This window comes from Triticum urartu, chromosome 5A (assembly GCF_056163025.1).
Source record: "Triticum urartu cultivar PI428250 chromosome 5A, HENAU_Tu73, whole genome shotgun sequence".
NCBI classification, from domain to species: domain Eukaryota; kingdom Viridiplantae; phylum Streptophyta; class Magnoliopsida; order Poales; family Poaceae; genus Triticum; species Triticum urartu.
In genome coordinates this window covers 451,626,612-451,652,611 of record NC_141877.1, presented here as the reverse complement: position 1 = coordinate 451,652,611, position 26,000 = coordinate 451,626,612, and the positions used below count along the sequence as shown (strand labels likewise).

Genomic DNA, 26,000 nt, shown 5'->3' with positions numbered 1-26,000 from the left:
ATTTTTTTGGGCCTTTTCTTTTTTTATGGCCTTTATTTTTTGGGGGGGGCCTTTGTCGTGGTTCTAAGACTGACAGTAGAATAGGGGGTAGGAATGTAGAGGCAAGATCCTAGCTATGGAGGAGTTGTACACACGAGTTGATGAGTTCAGGCCCTTCTCGAAGGAAGTAACAGCCCTACGTCTCGGAGCCCAGAGGCGGTCGACTGAATATATGTCTGTGAATTACAGAAAAGTGCGAACTCCTGTCCCAGAGGAGGGGGTGGCTTATATAGAGTGCGCCAGGACCCCAGCTCCCCTCCGTTACACAGGGTTCAATGCTCATAAAGGAAAGGCGTTACTGGTAACGTCTACAGTAAAGTGTTATAAATGCCCATAAAGCTATGGTTTAAGTCCTGACCGTTGCAGAGTGGAGAGTTTCTCATCTTCTGGTGGTCGAGTGTCTTCAAGGTGGTCCAGTGAGCACATCTTCACGGTCGAGTGGATGATGGTTTTTCTCCGACTACTTCTGATTCTTTGTAGAGATGTCCTTGGGGAGGGTATGTTGGACAGATCCATGACCCTACCCTAGGTACATAGCTTCATCATTAGCCCCCGAATGGATCAGGGTTTGAGTGAGGAAGGAGTTGGGAACACTTCCGACCCACTCTTTGTGCTATGAGTATATCTTATTCTGGAACAGTGAGTTGAGGTCACGACGTCAACTCCTTTCTCAGTCGCCTTGGTCCATTCTTGGTTTTTGTCGAGTGAATTTTTGCGATAGAATTCCGAATGATGATGTTGAGGATGTTTGTCTTTAGTCTGACAGGTTGCTCTGCTCTCCGCGGATGTCGCGGGATTCGAATTTTGGGAAGTGCGCCAGACGGGCGGAACCGAGGTTATCGGGATGGATTAGGCGAGTCTCCTCAATCCCCGCGCCACCTTTTTCGCCACGTACTGCGCGCGCGACTGTTGCGGGATTTGTTTAGATCGTCTGGGTCCACCAGTCAGCCACTCGGTGAAAAGCCTTATAAAAGGTCCCGGGCCAGGCCTCTGCCCCGTGCGCTCCCCTTCTCTCTTCTTTTTCCCCCGATCTCTCCGCCACGCTCGCTTCCGCCTTGTCACCGGACCTCTGCTCGAGCTCGACCCGTCGCCATGGGGAAGGAGAAGACGGTGGCGCTGGAACGTGCAAAGAAGGCGACCGCAAAGGCGAAGGGCAAGTGGATCAACTGGATCCGCTCGACAATCACCCAGGACGACCCCGACGACCTGGTGGAGGGGGGACTGATCCCCCACAAATCGTCACGGCTCCCGAGGAACGAGACCGAGCCGTAGCCAAGGGAGGGTGAGTGTGTTCTCCTCGCCACCCACGTAGATCGCGGATTCTCATTGCCTCCCCATCCTTTCTTCCGGGGTTTTTTGAACTTCTTTGGGGCTCAGCTCCACCATTTCACTCCAAACACCATAGTCTATCTGGCTGCTTTCGTGTCGATGTGTGAAAAATTCCTAGGCTGTCGATCGCACTGGGGTCTTTTCAAACACATCTTCACCTGCCGCTCCCAGTCGGGTAAAAAGGCCAAGTCGAGTGACGAGAGGACATGAGTGATCCAGATGTGTGGGGGTTTGGGGATCCATATGAGGAGCAAGAGTACCTTCCCAGCCATGATCCTTCCCGACTCGGTCCGAGGCTGGTAGTCGACTTGGTTCTACTGCAAGGATCAACCAACCCCGGGTCAGTCGATTGGACTTCCTCCCTTTTCCTTGGTTCGAGTGGAGAAGTCCGCCCCCCTGAAGGTAGTTCCAGAAGAGAAGGCGCAGGTTAAGGTGCTGGTCGAGCGGGTCGTCCAACTTGTCTGCGATGGGGTGACCGGGATGGACCTGCTGGAGGTCTTTCTCGGTCGATGCATCCAACCGCTTCAGGCGCGTGATCATCCGATGTGGATGTACTCTGGGCTTGAGGATTCCACTTGGATCCACCCGGAGGATGTCAGCAAGGATATCTTGGATAGGTGGTTGATGGGGATCACCAGCAACAAAGACAACCCCCGGGGGTCTAGGAGGGTGATTCCATTCGACAACTCGCACCAGCCGGAGCAGGTATAATTTTGTTTTGTCAAGTATCTTTCCGATTCATCGTGTGATGTCTTGTTTATGCTCGACTGAATTTCCTTTGATCGTTGTCCTTTCAGGCCCTCATCGACATGTACTCAATGCCGAACGGAGTGCAAGACCCAGACGCCGAGGAAGAAGCGAGCAGGGGCGAGAGCGACGAGGAGCATTCGGATGCCGAGGAGGACGAGGAGAGCGACGAATTGACTGAAGGCGAAGAGTCGACTCGCCTCCTCGCAGGGAGAGGAGATCCAAAAACGCTCATGACCCGGCGAGCGCTCCGGACTTGGCGACCGCGCTGATTGGTCAGTCTTCGAAGTGTCCCAGGACGTCTTCCCCAATGTCGACTGAGAAGGCTCCAAAGCAGTCCAAAGTTGCGCTGTCGAAAGCGTCGAAGGCCACCTCCTCCAAACTGCCAAAAGCTTTGCCCAGGATCAAAGTGACCGTTCCTACTATCTCCGAGTAACCATCTGACTTGTCCTTTTTGTCGATTCGATTACTAGATGCAACCGATTGAACGTGGGCCTTTATAGTGCTGCTACATCAGGAACCTCTTATTTCTAGTACCGGGACGAGGAAATGGAAGACGCGGTGACCTCCAACCCAGGTATAAACTCTTGCAATTTTGTTCTTGATTCTTTGGTCGATTGCGTTTGAGTGGTTCACTTGGAGTCGAATGGTCTGCCTTGCAGCTCCACCCAACATCATAGATCTTCCAGACGACGACGAAGATGTGGCTCTTAAGCCCAGGAAGAGCAAGAAGGTAACAGCTGGCAGGATGGCTCGGCAAGAAGCACCTCTCGTCCGTTAATCTGAAGACGCGGGCAGGGCCTCTGTGACCTTCGCTGCACCCTTGTCGAGTGGGCATCCCGCACCGTCGACTGCACCTGTGATTCCTTCAGCTGTCCAACTCCACGCCGCGGAGCTCCAAGCCGCCGCACCTGGGTTGGCTGCCCACTTTTTCACCAGCTACCCCGTCCCGGACAACCAGTCGGAAGCGGCTGCGGAAGCCATCCGACAAGCTGACATGATGATGGAGCGGGTGAAGACAGTGCATGAGAACAGCCAGGCTGCCTACGACGCCAGCGCTGCTCTTCGGGCCAATGTCCAGGTGAGTAGACTTTCTGACTGTTTTTGTTCTATGAAGAAATGTTACTCGAAAAATCTACTTCTGCACAATCTCCTGTTGTTTGCGTCGAACTAGAGCACCGACTAGGTGTTTTGTTGTTTTTGGTAGTTTCGCTCTTCCACTCGTTATGGGCGAGTGGGATCAGAACCGGTGGGGGCACGCCAAGTGCACTCACTGGGTGTAGTCCCCGAGACCACGGTCGACTGCTTGCAGTCGACTGGGGTCTGAGTTCTCCTTTCTTTTCTTTTACTCCTTGCACTTGACTTCGGCAGGCCGGTCGAGTAGGATCAGAACCGGTGGGGGCACGCTAAGTGCACCCACTGGGTGTAGTCCCCGAGACCGCAGTCGACTGATGGTAGTCGACTGGGGTCTGAACAGCCTTTTTTTTGGTCCGGGCGGACTGGAGGAGTTGAGCCTTAGTCAGTGGGGGCACGCCAAGTGCACCCGCTGGGTGTAGCCCCTGAGACCGCAGTCGACTGTGTGCAGTCGGCTGGGGTCTAAATGAACTTCTTTAGGTTCCATTCACTCGAAAGTGAACCACCTTTGATCTTATCGATTGATTCGTCTTTTGCCTTTTGCAGAAGTCTTGTACTCTTATTTCCAAATTTGCTGAACTCGAAGAGAAGCAGAGGCAACTCAACTTAGACTTGGAATTGGCCCAGCAGAATCTGAAAAAAGCTCAAGACGAGGCCGCTGGTATGGAAGGTAACTGATTGTCGACTGACTTTCAATATATCTCTTTGATCTCTTCTTTGATTCGATTGCTTCTTTTGCAGAGAAAATGAAGTTGGCTCTGGAGAAGAAGGACTCAGACCTCACCGCCACGCAAAAAGCAGCCCAAGACAAAACCGCTCTCGCAGACCAGAAGCTTGCTTCAATCGGAACGTTGGAAGGAGAGGTGAACAAACTGAAATCTTGTCTTAATGAAGCTAACCGCGAAGTGACCAGTCTGAAGAAGGACAAGGTCGTCCTGAATGAAAAGTTGGAATCTGCAATCCGCAAGAGGAATGACATAGAAGCCTATCTAAGGACTCTCGCGAAGAAGCTTTATCTCGCGCTGGAAGGTATTTCTTTTAATTTGACTGTGTTGGTGCTTGAGATCGGATCTTGCTCGGTCGATTGACTAACTTTTGGCTGCAGAACTCTGCCAAGACTTCGACGAAGAAACTGGGAGGGTTGAGACGGGTCTGGACACTATCGCTTCCCTAGTCTGCGACGAAACTGCGATGAACGTGCTCCAACTGGAGTCTCGTATCGCCAGTGCCACAAGCTACCTCGCGCGCCTGAAGGAGGTTGTCTCTCGAATCGACTCATCGCTTTGGCCGGGGGCGACGCTTCAGAATGACCTAGAATCCCTAATGACTCGATTGAACGAGATCCCTAACCGAGTGCAAGAATGGAAGAAATCCTCCGCCCAGTGTGGTGCTGACGTGGCGCTGTCCTTGGTGCGAGTCCATTGCAAGGAGGCTCGTGAGGACAAGCTGGCTGCGATCAAAGTCGCTAACACCAAAAAGCACGATTTCCAGTCCTTCATGGAGACTTTCATTGATGCTGCCACTCGGATCGCCGATGGGATCGACATGGACTCATTCGTGGAGCCTGCCAGCCCTCCTCCGGCCGAGTGAACAAACTTATGAAACTTGAATCCACTTTAAATTTGCCTCCGAATGCCGAGTGATTGCTATAACCGTTGAACTCCTTCGGGTTTGATGCCCGAGTAATTTTGATTTGCTGCTTCGAACTTTTACGATTTATTTGAATTTGTTTTACTTCCGAATGTGCTTGTGTTTGCCTTTGAATGGACTTTGTTCGCTGCTCGGAACGCTTCGTCGTCCTTCCGGATAGGGACAGAGCGGACGTTGTATTTGTGCCGTAGCTCCGAAGGAGAAGGTTGCAGTCGACCTTCACCTCATCGTCCTTGTGGATAGGGATGGAGCGGACGTTGTATTTGTGCCATAGCTCCGAAGGAGAAGGTTGCAGTCGACCTGCACCTCGTCGTCCTTGCGGATAGGGATGGAGCGGATGTTGTATTTGTGCCGCAGCTCCGAAGGAGAAGGTTGCAGTCGACCTGCACCTCGTCGTCCTTGCGGAAAGGGGTATGTTTCAAACTTAAGCGAGTACTGGACTGCAGCTAAGTCCTCGAGTGGGAGGTTTGCTCTCCACTCAGAAGGATTTTTTCAACCTTAGGTGAGTATTGGACTGTAGCTAAGCCTCTTAGTGAGAGAACTTAGGCGAGTGCTGGACTGCAGCTAAGCCCTTGAGTGGGGGATTGCTCTCCACTCGGTAGGATTTTTTCAAACTTAGGCGAGTACCGGACTGCAGCTAAGTCTCTTAGTGAGAGAACTTAGGCGAGTGCTGGACTGCAGCTAAGCCCCCGAGTGGGAGGATTGCTCTCCACTCGGTAGGATTTTTTTAAACTTAGGCGAGTACCGGACTGCAGCTAAGTCTCTTAGTGAGAGAACTTAGGCGAGTGCTGGACTGCAGCTAAGCCCCCGAGTGGGAGGATTGCTCTCCACTCGGTAGGATTTTTTCAAACTTAGGCGAGTACCGGACTGCAGCTAAGTCTCTTAGTGAGAGAACTTAGGCGAGTGCTGGACTGCAGCTAAGCCCCCGAGTGGGAGGATTGCTCTCCACTCGGTAGGATTGTTTCAACCTTAGGCGAGTACCGGACTGCAGCTAAGCCTCTTAGTGAGAGAACTTAGGCGAGTGCTGGACTGCAGCTAAGCCCCCGAGTAGGAGGATTGCTCTCCACTCGGTAGGATTTTTTCAAACTTAGGCGAGTACCGGACTGCAGCTAAGTCTCTTAGTGAGAGAAATTAGGCGAGTGCTGGACTGCAGCTAAGCCCCCGAGTGGGAGGATTACTATCCACTCGGTAGGATTTTTTCAAACTTAGGCGAGTACCATACTGCAGCTAAGTCTCTTAGTGAGAGAACTTAGGCGAGTGTTGGACTGCAACTAAGCTCTCGAGTGGGAGGATTGCTCTCCACTCGGTAGGATTTTTTCAAACTTAGGCGAGTACCGGACTACAGCTAAGTCTCTTAGTGAGAGAAATTAGGCGAGTGCTGGACTGCAGCTAAGCCCCCGAGTGGGAGGACTGCTCTCCACTCGGTAGGATTTTTTCAACCTTAGGCGAGTACCAGACTGCAGCTAAGCCTCTTAGTGAGAGAACTTAGGCGAGTGCTGGACTGCAGCTAAGCCCCCGAGTGGGAGGATTTCTCTCCACTTGGTAGGATTTTCTTTCAAACTTAGGCAAGTACCGGACTGCAGCTAAGTCTCTTAGTGAGAGAACTTAGGCGAGTGCTAGATTGCAGCTAAGCCCCCGAGTGGGAGGATTGCTCTGCACATGGTAGGATTTTCTTTCGAACTTAGGCGAAACGGATTCGTGACTAAGCCCACCCATTGGGGGATTTTAGAAGTAAATAAGAACAACACAATCGAGTGAGAGAACCGCAAGCTCTTGTCTTTGATAAACAAATTACAAAAGGTGTTTTTATTACATTTTATTCGAACGAGTGCTTAAGTATAAAAGGGACGGAGCAGCTCCGCGTTCCAAGCCCGTGGCTCGTCTTTCTGATGCTCAACACTGTAAAGATGGTATGCTCCGTTGTGGAGAACTTTGGTGATGATGAAGGGACCCTCCCAAGTCGGGGCAAGCTTGTGTGGTTTCTGCTGATCCACTCGAAGAACCAGGTCTCCTTCTTAAAAGGCCCGACCCCTCACATTTCTGGCGTGGAATCGACGCAAGTCTTGCTGATAAATGGTCGAGCGGATCAAGGCCATCTCTCTTTCCTCCTTTAAGAGATCGACTGAATCTCTCCGGGCCTACTCTGCTTCTGCTTCAGAGAAGAGCTCAACTCGGGGTGCATTGTGGAGCAGGTCACTTGGCAGAACAGCTTTGGCTCCATAGACTAAGAAGAAAGGAGTTCTTCCAGTCGATCGATTAGGAGTTGTCCTTAAACCCCACAGAACTGACGGAAGTTCATCAACCCAAGCACCTGCTGCGTGTTTGAGATCACACATCAGTCGGGGTTTTAGTCCTTTGAGAATTAGGCCATTGGCTCTTTCTGCTTGTCCGTTCGACTGCGGGTGAGCGACAGAAGCATAGTCGACTCAAGTGCCTTGAGAGGCGCAGAAAGCTCTGAACTCATCGGAATCAAAGTTCGATCCGTTGTCCGTGATGATGCTGTGTGGGACTCCATATCTGTATGTCAATTCTCTGATAAAACTGACAGCGGTGCTAGCATCAAGGTTCTTGATAGGTTTAGCTTCGATCCATTTGGTAAATTTGTCGACTGCAACGAGCACGTGAGTGAAGCCGCTTTTGCCGGTTCTCAGCGGTCCAACCATATCCAGTCCCCAAACAGCGAAGGGCCAGACGAGGGGGATGGTCTTCAGGGCTGATGCTGGCTTGTGAGACATATCGAAGTAAAATTGGCAGCCTTCACATCTGTCGACTATATCTTTCGCCATTTCATTTGTTCGTGGCCAATAGAATCCAGCTCGGTATGCTTTAGCCACGATGTCCCGAGAGAACGCATGGTGACCACAGGTCCCCGAGTGGATTTCATTGAGGATTATTCGACCTTCTTCTAGTGTTATGCATTTCTGACCGACTCCAGTCATGCTTTCCCTGAACAGCTGCCCTCTTATCACAGTAAAGGCCTTGGATCGACGGACGATTTGTCGAGCCTCTTCTTCATCCTCTGGGAGCTCTTTCCTGAGGATGTACGCAATGTAGGGCACCGTCCAGTCAGGAGTAATGGCCAGAACCTCCATGATTAGGTCGACCATAGCTGGGACCTCGACTTCAGTCGGATCCGTGGTGCTCTTATGTTGCGGGGGGCTCTTCAGTGAAAGGATCTTCCTGAACTGTCGGCGTGTGAATATGCTCCAAAAACACATTGCTGGGAATGGCTTCTCTCTTGGAACCTATCTTTGCCAAGTCATCGGCTGCTTGATTCTTCAATCGGGGGATATGGTGGAGTTCTAACTGAAGGAAATATGCCCTAGAGGCAATAATAAAGTTATTATTTATTTCCTTATATCATGATAAATGTTTATTATTCATGCTAGAATTGTATTAACCGGAAACATAATACATGTGTGAATACATAGACAAACATAGTGTCACTAGTATGCCTCTACTTGACTAGCTTGTTAATCAAAGATGGTTATGTTTCCTAACCATGGACAAAGAGTTGTCATTTGATTAACGGGATCACATCATTAGTTGAATGATCTGATTGACATGACCCATTCCATTAGCTTAGCACCTGATCGTTTAGTATGTTGCTATTGCTTTCTTCATGACTTATACATGTTCCTATGACTATGAGATTATGCAACTCCCGTTTGCCGGAGGAACACTTTGTGTGCTACCAAATGTCACAACGTAACTGGGTGATTATAAAGGAGCTCTACAGATGTCTCCAAAGGTACATGTTGGGTTGGTGTATTTCGAGATTAGGATTTGTCACTCCGATTGTCGGAGAGGTATCTCTGGGCCCTCTCGGTAATGCACATCGCTGAAGCCTTGCAAGCATTGCAACTAATGAGTTAGTTGCGGGATGGTGTATTACGGAACGAGTAAAGAGACTTGCCGGTAACGAGATTGAACTAGGTATGGGATACCGACGATCGAATCTCAGGCAAGTAACATACCGATGACAAAGGGAACAACGTATGTTGTTATGCGGTCTGACCGATAAAAGATCTTCATAGAATATGTAGGAGCCAATATGAGCATCCAGGTTCCGCTATTGGTTATTGACCGGAGACGTGTCTCGGTCATGTCTGCATTGTTCTCGAACCCGTAGGGTCCGCACGCTTAAGGTTTCGATGACAGTTATATTATGAGTTTATGCGTTTTGATGTACCGAAGGTTGTTCGGAGTCCCGGATGTGATCACAGACATGACGAGGAGTCTCGAAATGGTCGAGACATAAAGATTGATATATTGGACGGCTATATTCGGACACCAGAAGTGTTCCGGGGAAGTTTCGGATAAAACCGGAGCATCGGGGGGTTACCGGAACCCCCCCCCCCCCCCGGGGGGGGGGGGGTTAATGGGCCTCATGGGCCTAAAGTGGAGAAGAGGAGGGGCTGCCAGGGCAGGCCGCGCGCCCCCTCTCCCCCTAGTCCGAATTGGACAAGGAGGGAGGGGCGGCGCCCCCTTCTCCTCTCTACCTTCCTTCCCCCTCTCCTACTTGGACAAGGAAAGGGAGGGGAGTCCTACTCCTGGTAGGAGTAGGACTCCTCCTGCGCGCCTCCTACTAGGGCCGGCCGCACCCCCCTTGGATCCTTTATATACGGAGGCAAGAGGCACCCCATAGACACAAGTTGATCCACGTGATCATATTCTTAGCCGTGTGCGGTGCCCCCTTCCACCATAGTCCTCGATAATATTGTAGCGGTGCTTAGGCGAAGCCCTGCGACAGTAGTACATCAAGATCGTCACCACGCCGTCGTGCTGACGGAACTCTTCCCCGACACTTTGCTGGATCAGAGTCCGGGGATCGTCATCGAGCTGAACGTGTGCTAGAACTCAGAGGTGCCGTAGTTTCAGTGCTTGATTGGTCGGGCCGTGAAGACGTACGACTACATCAACCAAGTTAACGCTTCCGTTGTCGATCTACAAGGGTACGTAGATCACACTCTCCCCCTCTCGTTGCTATGCACCACCATGATCTTGCGTGTGCGTAGGAATTTTTTTGAAATTACTACGAAACCCAATAGTGGTACCAGAGCCTAGGTTTTATATGTTGATGTTATATGCACGAGTAGAACACAAGTGAGTTGTGGGCGATATAAGTCATACTGCTTACCAGCATGTCATACTTTGGTTCGGTGGTATTGTTGGATGAAGCGGCCCGGACCGACACTACGCGTACGCTTACGCGAGACTGGTTCTCTCGACGTGCTTTGCACATAGGTGGCTTGCGGGTGACAGTTTCTCCAACTTTAGTTGAACCGAGTGTGGCTACGCACGGTCCTTGCGAAGGTTAAAACCGCACCAACTTGACAAACTATCGTTGTGGTTTTGATGCGTAGGTAAGATTGGTTCTTGCTTAAGCCCGTAGCAGCCACGTAAAACATGCAATAACAAAGTAGAGGACGTCTAACTTGTTTTTGCAGGGCATGTTGTGATGTGATATGGTCAAGACATGATGCTAAATTTTATTGTATGAGATGATCATGTTTTGTAACCAAGTTATCGGCAACTGGCAGGAGCCATATGGTTGTCGCTTTATTGTATGCAATGCAATCGCGCTGTAATGCTTTACTTTATCACCAAGCGGTAGCGATAGTCGTGGAAGCATAAGATTGGCGAGACGACAACGATACTACGATGGACATCAAGGTGTCGCACCGGTGACGTTGGTGATCATGACGGTGCTTCGGAGATGGAGATCACAAGCACAAGATGATGATGGCCATATCATATCACTTATATTGATTGCATGTGATGTTTATCTTTTATGCATCTTATCTTGCTTTGATTGACGGTAGCATTATAAGATGATCTCTCACTAATTATCAAGAAGTGTTCTCCCTGAGTATGCACCGTTGCGAAAGTTCTTCGTGCTGAGACACCACGTGATGATCGGGTGTGATAGGCTCTACGTTCAAATACAACGGGTGCAAAACAGTTGCACACGCGGAATGCTCAGGTTATACTTGACGAGCCAAGCATATACAGATATGGCCTCGGAACACGGAGACCGAAAGGTCGAGCGTGAATCATATAGTAGATATGATCAACATAGTGATGTTCACCAATGAAACTACTCCATCTCACGTGATGATCGGACATGGTTTAGTTGATTTGGATCACGTAATCACTTAGAGGATTAGAGGGATGTCTATCTAAGTGGGAGTTCTTTAAGTAATATGATTAATTGAACCTAAATTTATCATGAAATTAGTACCTGATAGTATCTTGCTTGTTTATGTATGATTGTAGATAAATGGCCCGTGCTGTTGTTCCGTTGAATTCTAATGCGTTCCTTGAGAAAGCAAAGTTGAAAGATGATGGTAGCAATTACACGGACTGGGTCCGTAACTTGAGGATTATCCTCATTGCTGCACAGAAGAATTACGTCCTGGAAGCACCGCTGGGTGCCAGGCCTGCTGCTGGAGCAACACCAGATGTTGTGAACGTCTGGCAGAGCAAAGCTGATGACTACTCGATAGTTCAATGTGCCATGCTTTACGGCTTAGAACCGGGACTTCAACGACGTTTTGAACGCCATGGGGCATATGAGATGTTCCAGGAGTTGAAGTTAATATTTCAAGCAAATGCCCGGATTGAGAGATATGAAGTCTCCAATAAGTTCTATAGCTGCAAGATGGAGGAGCACAGTTCTGTTAGTGAGCATATACTCAAAATGTCTGGGTATAATAATCACTTGATTCAAATGGGAGTTAATCTTCCAGATGATTGCGTCATTGACAGAATTCTCCAATCACTGCCACCAAGCTACAAGAGCTTCGTGATGAACTATAATATGCAAGGGATGAATAAGACTATTCCCGAGCTCTTCGCAATGCTGAAAGCTGCGGAGGTACAAATCAAAAAGGAGCATCAAGTGTTGATGGTCAACAAGACCACTAGTTTCAAGAAAAAGGGCAAAGGGAAGAAGAAGGGGAACTTCAAGAAGAACAGCAAGCAAGTTGCTGCTCAAGAGAAGAAACCCAAGTCTGGACCTAAGCCTGAAACTGAGTGCTTCTACTGCAAGCAGACTGGTCACTAGAAGCGGAACTGCCCCAAGTATTTGGCAGATAAGAAGGATGGCAAGGCGAACAAAGGTATATGTGATATACATGTTATTGATGTGTACCTTACTAATGCTCGCAGTAGCACCTGGGTATTTGATACTGGTTCTGTTGCTAATATTTGCAACTCGAAACAGGGACTACGGATTAAGCGAAGATTGGCTAAGGACGTGGTGACGATGCGCATGGGAAACGGTTCCAAAGTCGATGTGATCGAAGTCGGCGCGCTACCTCTACATCTACCTTCGGGATTAATATTAGACCTAAATAATTGTTATTTGGTGCCAGCGTTAAGCATGAACATTATATCTGGATCTTGTTTGATGCGAGACGGTTATTCATTTAAATCAGAGAATAATGGTTGTTCTATTTATATGAGTAATATCTTTTATGGTCATGCACCCTTGAAGAATGGTCTATTCTTATTGAATCTCGATTGTAGTGACACACATATTCATAATGTTGAAGCCAAAAGATGCAGAGTTGATAATGATAGTGCAACTTATTTGTGGCACTGCCGTTTAAGTCATATCGGTGTAAAGCGCATGAAGAAACTCCATACTAATGGACTTTTGGAACCACTTGATTATGAATCACTTGGTACTTGCGAACCGTGCCTCATGGGCAAGATGACTAAAACGCCGTTCTCCGGTACTATGGAGAGAGCGACAGATTTGTTGGAAATCATACATACAGATGTATGTGGTCCGATGAATATTGAGGCTCGTGGCGGATATCGTTATTTTCTCACCTTCACAGATGACTTAAGCAGATATGGGTATATCTACTTAATGAAACATAAGTCTGAAACGTTTGAAAAGTTCAAAGAATTTCAGAGTGAAGTTGAAAATCATCATAACAAGAAAATAAAGTTTCTACGATCTGATCGTGGAGGAGAATATTTGATTTACGAGTTTGGTATACATTTGAAACAATGCGGAATAGTTTCGCAACTCACGCCACCCGGAACGCCACAGCGTAATGGTGTGTCCGAACGTCGTAATCGCACTTTACTAGATATGGTGCGATCTATGATGTCTCTTACTGATTTACCGCTATCGTTTTGGGGTTATGCTTTGGAGACGGCCGCATTCACGTTAAATAGGGCACCATCAAAATCCGTTGAGACGACGCCTTATGAACTATGGTTTGGCAAGAAACCAAAGTTGTCGTTTCTGAAAGTTTGGGGCTGCGATGCTTATGTGAAAAAGCTTCAACCTGATAAGCTCGAACCCAAATCGGAGAAATGTGTATTCATAGGATATCCAAAGGAGACTATTGGATACACCTTCTATCACAGATCCGAAGGCAAGACTTTTGTTGCTAAGTTCGGAAACTTTCTGGAGAAGGAGTTTCTCTCGAAAGAAGTGAGTGGGAGGAAAGTAGAACTTGACGAGGTAACTGTACCTGCTCCCTTATTGGAAAGTAGTGCATCACAAAAAACTGTTTCTGTGACACCGACACCAATTAGTGAGGAAGCTAATGATAATGATCATAAAACTTCAGAACAAGATACTACTGAACCTCGTAGATCAACCAGGGTGAGATCCACGCCAGAGTGGTACGGTAATCCAGTTCTGGAAATCATGCTACTAGATCATGATGAACCTACGAACTATGAAGAAGCGATGGTGAGCCCAGATTCCGCAAAATGGCTTGAAGCCATGAAATCTGAGATGGGATCCATGTATGAGAACAAAGTGTGGACTTTGGTTGACTTGCCCAATGATCGGCAAGCAATTGAGAATAAATGGATCTTCAAGAAGAAAACTGACGGCGACGGTAATATTACTGTCTACAAAGCTCGACTTGTCGCAAAAGGGTTTCGGCAAGTTCAAGGGGTTGACTACGATGAGACCTTCTCACCCGTAGCGATGCTTAAGTCTGTCCGAATCATGTTAGCAATTGCCGCATTTCATGATTATGAAATTTGGCAGATGGATGTCAAAACTGCATTCCTGAATGGATTTCTGGAAGAAGAGTTGTATATGATGCAACCGGAAGGTTTTGTCGATCCAAAGGGAGCTAATAAAGTGTGCAAGCTCCAGCGATCCATTTATGGACTGGTGCAAGCCTCTCAGAGTTGGAATAAACGCTTTGATAGTGTGATCAAAGCATTTGGTTTTATACAGACTTTTGGAGAAGCCTGTATTTACAAGAAAGTGAGTGGGAGCTCTGTAGCATTTCTGATATTATATGTGGATGACATATTGCTGATTGGAAATGATATAGAATTTCTGGATAGCATAAAGGGATACTTGAATAAGAGTTTTTCAATGAAAGACCTCGGTGAAGCTGCTTACATATTAGGCATAAAGATCTATAGATATAGATCAAGACGTTTAATTGGACTTTCACAAAGCACATACCTTGACAAGATTTTGAAGAAGTTCAAAATGGATCAAGCAAAGAAAGGGTTCTTGCCTGTGTTACAAGGTGTGAAGTTGAGTCAGACTCAATGCCCGACCACTGCAGAAGATAGAGAGAAAATGAAAGATGTTCCCTATGCTTCAGCCATAGGCTCTATCATGTATGCAATGCTCTGTACCAGACCTGATGTGTGCCTTGCTATAAGTCTAGCAGGGAGGTACCAAAGTAATCCAGCAGTGGATCACTGGACAGCGGTCAAGAAAATCCTGAAGTACCTGAAAAGGACTAAGGATATGTTTCTCGTATATGGAGGTGACAAAGAGCTCATCGTAAACGGTTACGTTGATGCAAGCTTTGACACTGATCCGGACGATTCTAAATCGCAAACCGGATACGTGTTTACATTAAACGGTGGAGCTGTCAGTTGGTGCAGTTCTAAACAGAGCGTCGTGGCGGGATCTACGTGTGAAGCGGAATACATAGCTGCTGCGGAAGCAGCGAATGAAGGAGTCTGGATGAAGGAGTTCATATCCGATCTAGGTGTCATACCTAGTGCATCGGATCCAATGAAAATCTTTTGTGACAATACTGGTGCAATTGCCTTGGCGAAGGAATCCAGATTTCACAAGAGAACCAAGCACATCAAGAGACGCTTCAATTCCATCCGGGATCTAGTCCAGGTGGGAGACATAGGGACTTGCAAGATACATACGGATCTGAATGTAGCAGACCCGTTGACTAAGCCTCTTCCACGAGCAAAACATGATCAGCACCAAGGCTCCATGGGTGTTAGAATCATTACTGTGTAATCTAGATTATTGACTCTAGTGCAAGTGGGAGACTGAAGGAAATATGCCCTAGAGGCAATAATAAAGTTATTATTTATTTCCTTATATCATGATAAATGTTTATTATTCATGCTAAAATTGTATTAACCGGAAACATAATACATGTGTGAATACATAGACAAACAGAGTGTCACTAGTATGCCTCTACTTGACTAGCTCGTTAATCAAAGATGGTTATGTTTCCTAACCATGGACAAAGAGTTGTCATTTGATTAACAGGATCACATCATTAGTTGAATGATCTGATTGACATGACCCATTCCATTAGCTTAGCACCCGATCGTTTAGTATGTTGCTATTGCTTTCTTCATGACTTATACATGTTCCTATGACTATGAGAATATGCAACTCCCGTTTGCCGGAGGAACACTTTGTGTGCTACCAAACGTCACAACGTAACTGGGTGATTATAAAGGGGCTCTACAGGTGTCTCCAAAGGTACATGTTGGGTTGGCGTATTTCGAGATTAGGATTTGTCACTCCGATTGTCGGAGAGGTATCTCTGGGCCCTCTCGGTAATGCACATCACTGAAGCCTTGCAAGCATTGCAACTAATGAGTTAGTTGCGGGATGATGTATTACGGAACGAGTAAAGAGACTTGCCGGTAACGAGATTGAACTAGGTATGGGATACCGACGATCGAATCTCGGGCAAGTAACATACGGATGACAAAGGGAACAACGTATGTTGTTATGCGGTCTGACTGATAAAAGACCTTCGTAGAATATGTAGGAGCCAATATGAGCATCCAGGTTCCGCTATTGGTTATTGACCGGAGACGTGTCTCGGTCATGTCTGCATTGTTCTCGAACCCGTAGGGTCCGCACGCTTAAGGTTTCGATGACAGTTATATTATGAGTTTATGCGTTTTGCTGTACCGAAGGTTGTTCGGAGTCCCGGATGTGATCATGGACATGACGAGGAGTCTCGAAATGGTCAAGAAATAAATATTGATATATTGGACGGCTATATTCGGACACCGGAAGTGTTCCGGGGAAGTTTCGGATAAAACCGGAGCACCGGGGGGTTACCGGAACCCCCCGGGGGGGTTAATCGGCCTCATGGGCCTAAAGTGGAGAAGAGGAGGGGCTGCCAGGGCAGGCCGCGCGCCCCCTCTCCCCCTAGTCCGAATTGGACAAGGAGGGAGGGGCGGCGCCCCCCTCTCCTCCCTCCCTTCCTTCCCCCTCTCCTACTTGGACAAGGAAAGGGAGGGGAGTCCTACTCCCGGTAGGAGTAGGACTCCTCCTGCGCGCCTCCTACTAGGGTCGGCCGCACCCCCCCCCTTGGATCCTTTATATACGGAGGAAAGAGGCACCCCATACACACAAGTTGATCCACGTGATCATATTCTTAGCCGTGTGCGGTGCCCCCTTCCACCATAGTCCTCGATAATATTGTAGCGGTGCTTAGGCGAAGCCCTGCGACAGTAGTACATCAAGATCGTCACCACGCCGTCGTGCTGACGGAACTCTTCCCCGACACTTTGCTGGATCGGAGTCCGGGGATCGTCATCGAGCTGAACGTGTGCTAGAACTCGGAGGTGCTGTAGTTTCGGTGCTTGATCGGTCGGGCCGTGAAGACGTACGACTACATCAACCAAGTTAACGCTTCCGTTGTCGATCTACAAGGGTACGTAGATCACACTCTCCCCCTCTCGTTGCTATGCATCACCATGATCTTGTGTGTGCGTAGGAATTTTTTTGAAATTACTACGAAACCCAACAATAACCCCTCGAACTTCTCAAGCTTTCTCACCGCGTTGCAGTAACCAGACATGGCTGGACTTCTGACGTCCCACTCTTTCATCACTTGATTAACTACCAAATCTGAGTCGCCATAAACCATGAGGCGACGGACGCCGAGTGAGATGGCCATGCGCAACCCATACAGGAGTGCTTCATATTCTGCTTCATTGTTGGAGGAATCAAAGTGAATCTGGAGGACATATCTAAGCCTGTCTCCTCGAGGGATACCAGAACTACTCCAGCACCAGAACCGTTCAACATCTTGGATCCGTCAAAGAACATGGTCCAGTGCTCAGAGTGAACTTGAGTCGGCAGTTGATGTTCGATCCACTCGGCGAGGAAATCTGCTATTGCTTGGGACTTGATAGCTTTCTTTGCCTCAAACTTGATATCTAAGGGAAGGAGTTCAATCGCCCATTTTGCCACTCGACCAGTTGCATCCCTGTTGTGCAGAATCTCTGACAATGGAGCGTCGCTGACGACTGTAATAGAGTGGTCTGAGAAGTAGTGTGCGACCTTCTTCGTGGTCATGTAAATCCCATAGACAAGCTTCTGATAGTGAGGATATCTCTGCTTTGATGGGGTCAGGACTTCAGAAATATAATAAACTGGGCGTTGAACTTTGTACGCTTTTCCTTCTTCTTCCCGCTCGACCATAAGTACTGTACTGACGACTTGTCCAGTGGCTGCTATATAAAGCAGTAGAGGCTCTTTGCTAATTGGAGCAGCAAGCACTGGCTGGGTGGAAAGCAGGGCTTCTAGCTCTGCAAATGCTGTATCAGCTTCTGGGGTCCACTCGAACTTATTTAATTTCTTCATCAGTTGGTAAAGAGGCAACGCCTTTTCACCGAGGCGAGAAATGAATCGACTTAGGGCGGCCAAGCAACCAACAAGCTTCTGTACATCATACACATGCACAGGGCGTTTCATTCGGAGTATAGCGCCTACCTTCTCTGGGTTAGCATCGATTCCTCGTTCGGAAACAAGAAAACCGAGTAACTTGCCGTCTGGGACTCCAAACGTGCACTTTGATGGATTGAGCTTGATATCATACCTTCTGAGGTTGGCAAAGGTTTCAGCAAGGTCAGTCAGTAGGTCGGAACCTTTACGTGACTTGACCACAATGTCATCCATGTATGCTTCCACATTCCGACTGATCTGAGTGAGCAGGCACTTCTGAATCATCTGCATGAATGTGGCTCCGGCTTCTTCAAGCCGAATGGCATTGTGACATAACAGAAGCACCCAAATGGGGTGATAAAAGTTGTCTTTATTTCGTCGGGTCCGTACAGACGGATCTGGTGGTACCCGGAGTAGGCGTCCAAAAAGGACAAACACTCGCACCCTGCAGTCGAATCGACTATCTGATCAATGCGAGGGAGAGGGAAGTGATCTTTCGGGCAGGCCCGATTGATATGCTTGAAATCGATACACATGCGGAGTGAGTCATCTTTCTTTGGGACCATGACAACATTGGCTAACCACTCGGAGTGGTAAATCTCTCGGATAAACTCAGCTGCCAAAAGCCGAGCCACCTCTTCACCGATTGCTTTTCTTTTCTGGACGGCGGACCGTCGAAGATGCTCTTTGACTGGTTTCACCTTCGGGTCGACTCGCAAACTATGCTCAGCCAGTCCCCTGGGAACACCCGGCATGTCAGAAGGCTTCCATGCAAAGATGTCCCAGTTCTCACGGAGGAACTGGATGAGCGCTTCTTCCTATTTGGAGTCGAGTGTGGTTGAAATGTGAGTCGGAGCTGCATTGGGATCCATCGGGTGAATGTGAATCGACTTGGTTTCACCAGACGACTGGAATGCTAAATCTGTGGCTGGCTTCTTGGCTCGCAGCAAGTCACTCGGGTCTGCATTTTTCTGGTATTCTTGCAATTCTACTACGGCCATCTGGGCATCGGCGATCTTTGAGCCCTTCTGGAAGCACTCTTCCGCCTTCTTCCGATTACCAAAGATAGTGATCACTCCTTTGGGACCAGGCATCTTCAGTTTGAGGTACTCGTAACACGTTCGAGCCATAAATCATGCATAAGCTGGCCTGCCTAGAATTGCATCATACGCACTCTGAAAATCCACAACTTCAAACGTCAACTTTTCTTTGCGGTAATTTTTGGAATCACCGAAAACCACGTCGAGTGCAATCTGACCGAGGGATGCAGCCATCTTGCCTGGAATGACCCCATGGAAACTCATATGGCTTTCGCTGGGTCTGGACATCGGAATGCCCATTCCTTTCAATGTTTCTGCATACAGAATGTTCAGGCCACTGCCACCGTCCATCAGGACCTTTGTCAGTCGAGTGCCTTTGACCACCGGGTCGACCACCAGTGCTTGCCTCCCAGGGGTGGCGATGTGCGCTGGATGATCAGACTGGTCGAATGTAATGGCAGTCTATGACCATTTCAAGTAACTGGGTGTCGCCGGAGCAACCATGTTCACTTCCCTGTTGATGACTTTTAATCGACTTTTGCTCTCAACATCAGCAAAAATCATCAGAGTGGAATTCACGTGGGGATAACCATCATCATCCTCTTCTTCACCCTCAGCCTTGTCTGCCTCCTCCTTTTCCTTGGGCTGTTTTTCTCGGAACTGCTGGATCAGGAGCCGACACTGCCGAGTGGTGTGCTTCGGGTAAATGAAATTACCTTCTTCGTCTTTTTTGGTGTGGATATGGCACGGCAGATCCAACACGTCATTTCCATCTTGATCTTTTACTTTCTTGGGGTTCCACGGCCCTTTGGGCTTCCCCTTGAACTTTCCTTGAACCACAACCAAGGCTTCTCCTGGAGCAGCTGGTTCGGCCTTGCGCTTCTGTTTCCGACTGGAGTTTCCTCCTCCGGCTTCGTGGGCGACTACTTTGTGCTTGCCACTCCAGAGTCGCTCTTCCTCTTCACCATTGGCATACTTGGTGGCAATTTCCATCATCCGAGTTAGAGTCATGTTTCCTGTCCGACCGAATTTCAGATTCAGCTCCCGGTACCTGACGCCTTCCTTCAAAGCACAAATTGCTTGATGATCAGACACATCTTCTACCGTGTGGTGTAGGGTGATCCATCTCTGGATATAATCCCTCAAAGTTTCATTCGGTTTCTGGACGCAACACTGTAATTCTGTCAAACCTGCTGGCCGTTTGCAAGTACCCTCAAACATGCTGACAAACACTCGGGCGAGATCTTCCCAAGTATAGATGCTGCCAGGCGCCAACTGATTCAGCCATGCTCTAGCTGAGCCCTCCAACATCAGAGGAAGGTGCTTCCTGGCCACTTCATCATTGCCACCACCAATCTGGATAGCCACTCGATAGTCTTCAAGCCAAGTGTCAGGCTTGGACTCTCCGGTGAACTTACTGACTCTAGTCGCCAGCCTGAAGTTGGGGGGAATCACCGCAGCTCTGATAGCTCTGCTGAAGCACTCTGGACCAGAGGCATGCACCTTGTTGCTGGTTTGCGGATCTCTATCATGGCCATCTCGGTGAGTTCTGATTCTGTCGACCAAGCCTTGCACGAGAATAGATCTCGCATCAAAGCCTGGCTCCCTGGGTCGACTGGAATACCTCTTCCGACAATGTGAGGGCGTCTATCTTCATGTGGCAGAGGCACGTATGACCCACTCCTTGGAGGAGGCGTGGGCACTCGACGGCGATCATCGCGATCGGCTCGACGATCATATTGCTCCTGGTTTCTGTACTGATCACGCCGATCTCCACGTCCCTCACGCCTCGGGGGCGATCTCGGGCTATGGGCCGACTGAATTGTATCTGCGACCACGGATCTGCTACGGATCCTATTCCGCGATTGAGACACGATCGTATTCTGCTCTCCCGCTGCTCGGAGCAAGGCTCTGATCTGCATCATACCTCGGCCAGCTTCTGATTGGGAAGCTTGAATCGACTCTGCTATCCGAGCAGTAGCTGCTAGGTTCTGGATCGGTGTTCGGTATACCTGAGTCGGGGGTTGAAAAGGTTGGCGTCGACTGGACTCAGGGGCACGTTGACGAGCGCGATCGTCGAGTGCGCGCTGGAGGTTCTCCAGCCGAGTGCGCTCAGTCAGATTGGCCAAGCGCGCCTGCTCCAAGGCCTGGGCCTCGGGTGTTTCTCCAACTATAGGAGTATGCAGGGCATCCATGTTCCGGCGACGAAGTTCTTCCCTCTGCTGCGAGGAGAGAGGCTCGGGGCGGTACTCCTCGTGGACGCGCGACGGATCGCTGTTCCCATCACCTCCGTCTTCATGATTGAAGCCAGGAGGACTGCGTGGTCCATTGACCATCAGGACTTCCGCTGGCGAGTCACTGCTGCCGCACTCGAATGCGGTCTCTACGGAGCCAGTCGATAGATCGAACAGGCCGTAGAGAGACTCGTCGAGCTCGATCACCGCGACTTGAGGGGTGGCCGACTGGCGGGCCACCGCATGCTTCACCCACCGCTGAAGCCTCAACCGACCGGTGCGTTTGTTCCGGCGGGTCGCAGGAAGGGGGAAAGCTGCTGGAGTCGACTGGTACTGGGTCGACGGTTGCCGCAGGAGGACGCCGCGGACGCACGCATGAAAGTGCGTCACCCCGCGGGCGGGGAGCGCGTCGGCGTCGAGTGGTGCCTCCTGAAGCCAAGCGGAGTCGTCGCCGACAAACACGAGCGCGCCGAGATGGATCTCGCGGCCCTCAGCCAAACCTCCGCCTGGAACCATGATGATGGGGATCGAAAAAATTGCAACTTCTCCAATAAGTCGCTAAGACACCTGCCCCACGGTGGGCGCCAACTTTCATGGTTCTAAGACTGACAGTAGAATAGGGGGTAGGAATGTAGAGGCAATATCCTAGCTATGGAGGAGTTGTACACACGAGTTTACGAGTTCAGGCCCTTCTTGGAGGAAGTAACAGCCCTACGTCTCGGAGCCCAGAGGCGGTCGACTGAATATATGTGTGTGAATTACAGAAAAGTGCGAACCCCTGTCCCAGAGGAGGGGGTGGCTTATATAGAGTGCGCCAGGACCCCAGCTCCCCTCCGTTACACAGGGTTCAATGCTCATAAAGGAAAGGCGTTACTAGTAACATCTACAGTAAAGTGTTATAAATGCCCATAAAGCTATGGTTTAAGTCCTGACCGTTGCAGAGTGGAGAGTTTCTCATCTTCTGGTGGTCGAGTGTCTTCAAGGTGGTCGAGTGAGCCCATCTTCACGGTCGAGTGGATGATGGTTTTTCTCCGACTGCTTCTGATTCTTTGTAGAGATGTCCTTGGGGAGGGTATGTTGGACAGATCCATGACCCTACCCTAGGTACATAGCTTCATCAGCCTTTTTTTATTCCTCACTTGGGACAATGCTCTAATAATGATGATCATCACACTTCTATTTATTTACAACTCAATGATTACAACTCGATACTAGAACAAAGATGACTCTATATGAATGCCTCCGGTGGTGTACCGGGATATGCAATGAATCAAGAGTAACATGTATGAAAGAATTATTAATGGTGGCTTTGCCACAAATACTATGTCAACTACATGATCACGCTAAGCAATATGCCAATGATGAATGTGTCATGATGAACGGAATGATGGAAAGTTGCATGGCAATATATCTCAGAATGGCTATGGAAATGCCATAATAGGTAGGTATGGTGGCTGTTTTGAGGAAGATATAAGGAGTTTTATGTGTGAAAGAGCGTATCATATCACGGGGTTTGAATGCACCAGCGAAGTTTGCACCAACTCTGAATGTGAGAAAGGGCAATGCACGGTACCGAAGAGGCTAGCAAGGATGGAAGGGTGAGAGTGCGTATTATCCATGGACTCAACATTAGTCATAAAGAACTCACATACTTATTGCAAAAATCTACAAGTCATCAAAAACCTCGGCACTACGCGCATGCTCCTAGAGGGATAGATTGGTAGGAAAAGACCATCGCTCGTCCCCGACCACCACTCATAAGGAAGACAATCAAATAACACCTCATGTTTCAAATTTGTTGCATAACGTTTACCATATGTGCATGCTACGGGACTTGCAAACTTCAACACAAGTATTTCTTAATTTCACAACTACTCAACTAGCATGACTTTGATATTATTACCTCCATATCTCAAAACAATCATCAAGCATCAAACTTTTCTTAATATTCAACACACTCATAAGAAAGTTTTATTATTAATCTTGCATACCAAGCATATTAGGATTTTAAGCAAATTACCATGCTATTAAGACTCTCAAAATAATCTAAGTGAAGCATGAGAGATCAATAGTTTCTGTAAAACAAATCCACCAACGTGCTCTAAAAGATATAAGTGAAGCACTAGAGCAAAACTATAAAGCTCAAAAGATATAAGTGAAGCACATAGAGCAAAACTATAAAGCTCAAAAGGTATAAGTGAAGCACATAGAGTATTCTATTAAATTCCAAATTATGTATGGATCTCTCAAAAGGTGTGTATAGAAAGGATGATTGTGGTAGATTAACAAGCAAAGACTCAAATCATAAAAAACACTCCAAGCAAAACACATATCATGTGGTGAATAAAAATATAGCTCCAGGTAAAGTTACCGATAGAAGTAGACGAAAGAGGGGATGCCTTCCGGGTCATCCCCAAGCTTTGGCTTTTAGGTGTCCTTAGATTATCTTGGGGTGCCATGGGAATCCCCAAGCTTAGGCTCTTGCCACTCCTTGTTCCATTATCCATCAAATCTTTACCCAAAACTTGAAAACTTCACAACACAAAACTTAAAGTAGAAAATCTCGTGAGCTCCGTTAGCGAAACAAAACAAAAGACCACTTCCAGGTACTGTAACGAACTCATTCTTTATTTATATTGGTGTTAAACCTACTGTATTCCAACTTCTATATGGTTTATAAACTATTTTACTAGCCATAGATTCATCAAAATAAGCAAACAACACACGTAAAACAGAATCTGTCAAAAACAGAATAGTCTGTAGTAATCTGTAGCTAGCGCAAGATATGTAACCCCAAAAATTCTAAAATAAATTGATGGATGTGAGGAATTTATATATTAAACATATGAAAAAATAATTAACTAAATATCACTTTCCAAATAAAAATTACAGCAGTTCTCGTGAGCGCTAAAGTTTCTGTTCTTTACAGCAAGTTCAACAAGACTTTCCCTAAGTCTTCCCAACGGTTCTACTTGGCACAAACACTAATTAAGCACAAAAAACACAACCAAAACAGAGGCTAGATAAATTATTTATTACTAAACAGGAGCAAAAATCAAGGAATAAAAATAAAATTGGGTTGCCTCCCAACAAGCGCTATCGTTTAACGCCCCTAGCTAGGCATAACAAGCAAGAATAGATCTAGGTATTGCCATCTTTGGTAGGCAATCCATAAGTGGCTCTCATGATAGATTCATATTGTAATTTTATTTTCTTTCTAGGAAAGTTTTCCATGCCCTTTTTTAATGGAAATTTAAGTCTAATATTCCCTTCCTTCATATCAATAATTGCACCAACCGTTCTAAGGAAATGTCTACCGAGAATAATAGGGCAAGAAGGATTGCAATCTATATCAAGAACGATAAAATCTATGGGCACATAATTCCTATTTGCAACAATAAGAACATCATTAATTCTTCCCATAGGTTTCTTAATAGTGGAATCCGCAAGATGCAAGTTTAGAGAGCAATCATTAAAATCACGGAAATCTAGCAAATCACACAAAGTTTTGGGAATAGCAGAGACACTAGCACCCAAATCACACAAAGCATAAAACTCATAATCTTTAATTTTAATTTTAATAGTAGGTTCCCACTCATCATAAAGTTTTCTAGGGATAGAAACTTTCAACTCAAGTTTTTCTTCATAAGATTGCATCAAGGCATCAACGATATGTTCGGTAAAGGCTTTATTTTGACTATAAGCATGACGAGAATTTAGCACGGATTGCAACAAGGAAATACAATCAATTAAAGAGAAATTTTCATAATTAAATTCCTTGAAATCCAATATAGTGGGTTTAGCAACATCTAAGGTTTTATTTGTTTTAATCCCACTTTTATCAGTTTCATCATCAAGATCTAAATACTCCGAATTTTTAGAACGCCTTCTAGGTAAAGGTGGATCATATTCAGTTTCATCAAGATTTATATTGGAAAACAAATATTTAATAGGATACACATCAATAACTTTTAGATCTTCATCTTGATTTTCATAGGAATTGGAAGAACACGCTTTAATAAAGGCATCTTTCATAGCACGCGTCCTAGCGGTTCGTTCCTTGCACTCATCAATGGAAATTCTCATGGCTTTGAGAGACTCATTGATATCATGCTTAGGAGGAATAGATCTAAGCTTTAAAGAATCAACCTCAAGAGAAATTCTATCAACGTTCCTAGCCAAATCATCAATCTTAAGCAATTTTTCTTCAATCATAGCATTAAAATTCTTTTGTGAAGTAATAAATTCTTTAATATTAGATTAAAAATCAGAGGGCATATTATTATAATTTCCATAAGAGTTGTTGTAGGAATTTCCATAATTATTAGAAGGATTACTAGGATAAGGCCTAGGATTAAAATTCCCTCTATACGCGTTGTTACCAAAATTATTCCTGCCAACAAAATTCACATCCATAGATTCATTATTATTCTCAATCAAAGTAGACAAAGGCATATCATTAGGATCAGAAGAAACACTCTTAGTAGCAAATAATTTCATAAGTTCATCCATCTTTCCACTCAAAACATTAATTTCTTCTATCGCATGCACTTTTTTATTAGTAGATCTTTCAGTGTGCCATTGAGAATAATTAACCATAATATTATCTAGGAGTTTAGTAGCATCTCCTAAAGTGATTTCCATAAAAGTGACTCCCGCGGCCGAATCTAAAAGATTTCTAGAAGCAAAATTCAATCCGGCATAAAAAAATTGTATAATCATCCACAAATTCAAACCATGAGTACGGCAGTTATGTATCAATAATTTCATTCTCTCCCAAGCTTGTGCAACATGTTCATGATCAAGTTGCTTAAAATTCATAATATCGTTTCTAAGAGAGATGATCTTAGTGGGAGGAAAATACTTAGAGAT

At 47.0% G+C, this 26,000-nt stretch overlaps 1 protein-coding gene across 1 annotated transcript; it reads left to right on the top strand.

The window, feature by feature from the left end:
- The first annotated feature begins 3,995 nt into the window (after nt 1-3,995).
- LOC147971866 (uncharacterized) lies at nt 3,996-4,839 on the top strand. The gene is made up of 2 exons (XM_087522870.1): nt 3,996-4,278; nt 4,355-4,839. Exons 1-2 carry the CDS (start codon nt 3,996-3,998, stop codon nt 4,837-4,839), a joined length of 768 nt encoding a protein of 255 aa, XP_087378996.1.
- Nucleotides 4,840-26,000: the final 21,161 nt, after the last annotated feature.

Coding starts and splice junctions, on each gene's coding strand:
- LOC147971866 (XM_087522870.1), top strand. CDS start 3,996: ATGAAGTTGGCTCTGGAGAAGAAGGACTCAGACCTCACCGCCACGCAA. Junction 4,279..4,354: donor GCTTTATCTCGCGCTGGAAG/GTATTTCTTTTA, acceptor TTTTGGCTGCAG/AACTCTGCCAAGACTTCGAC.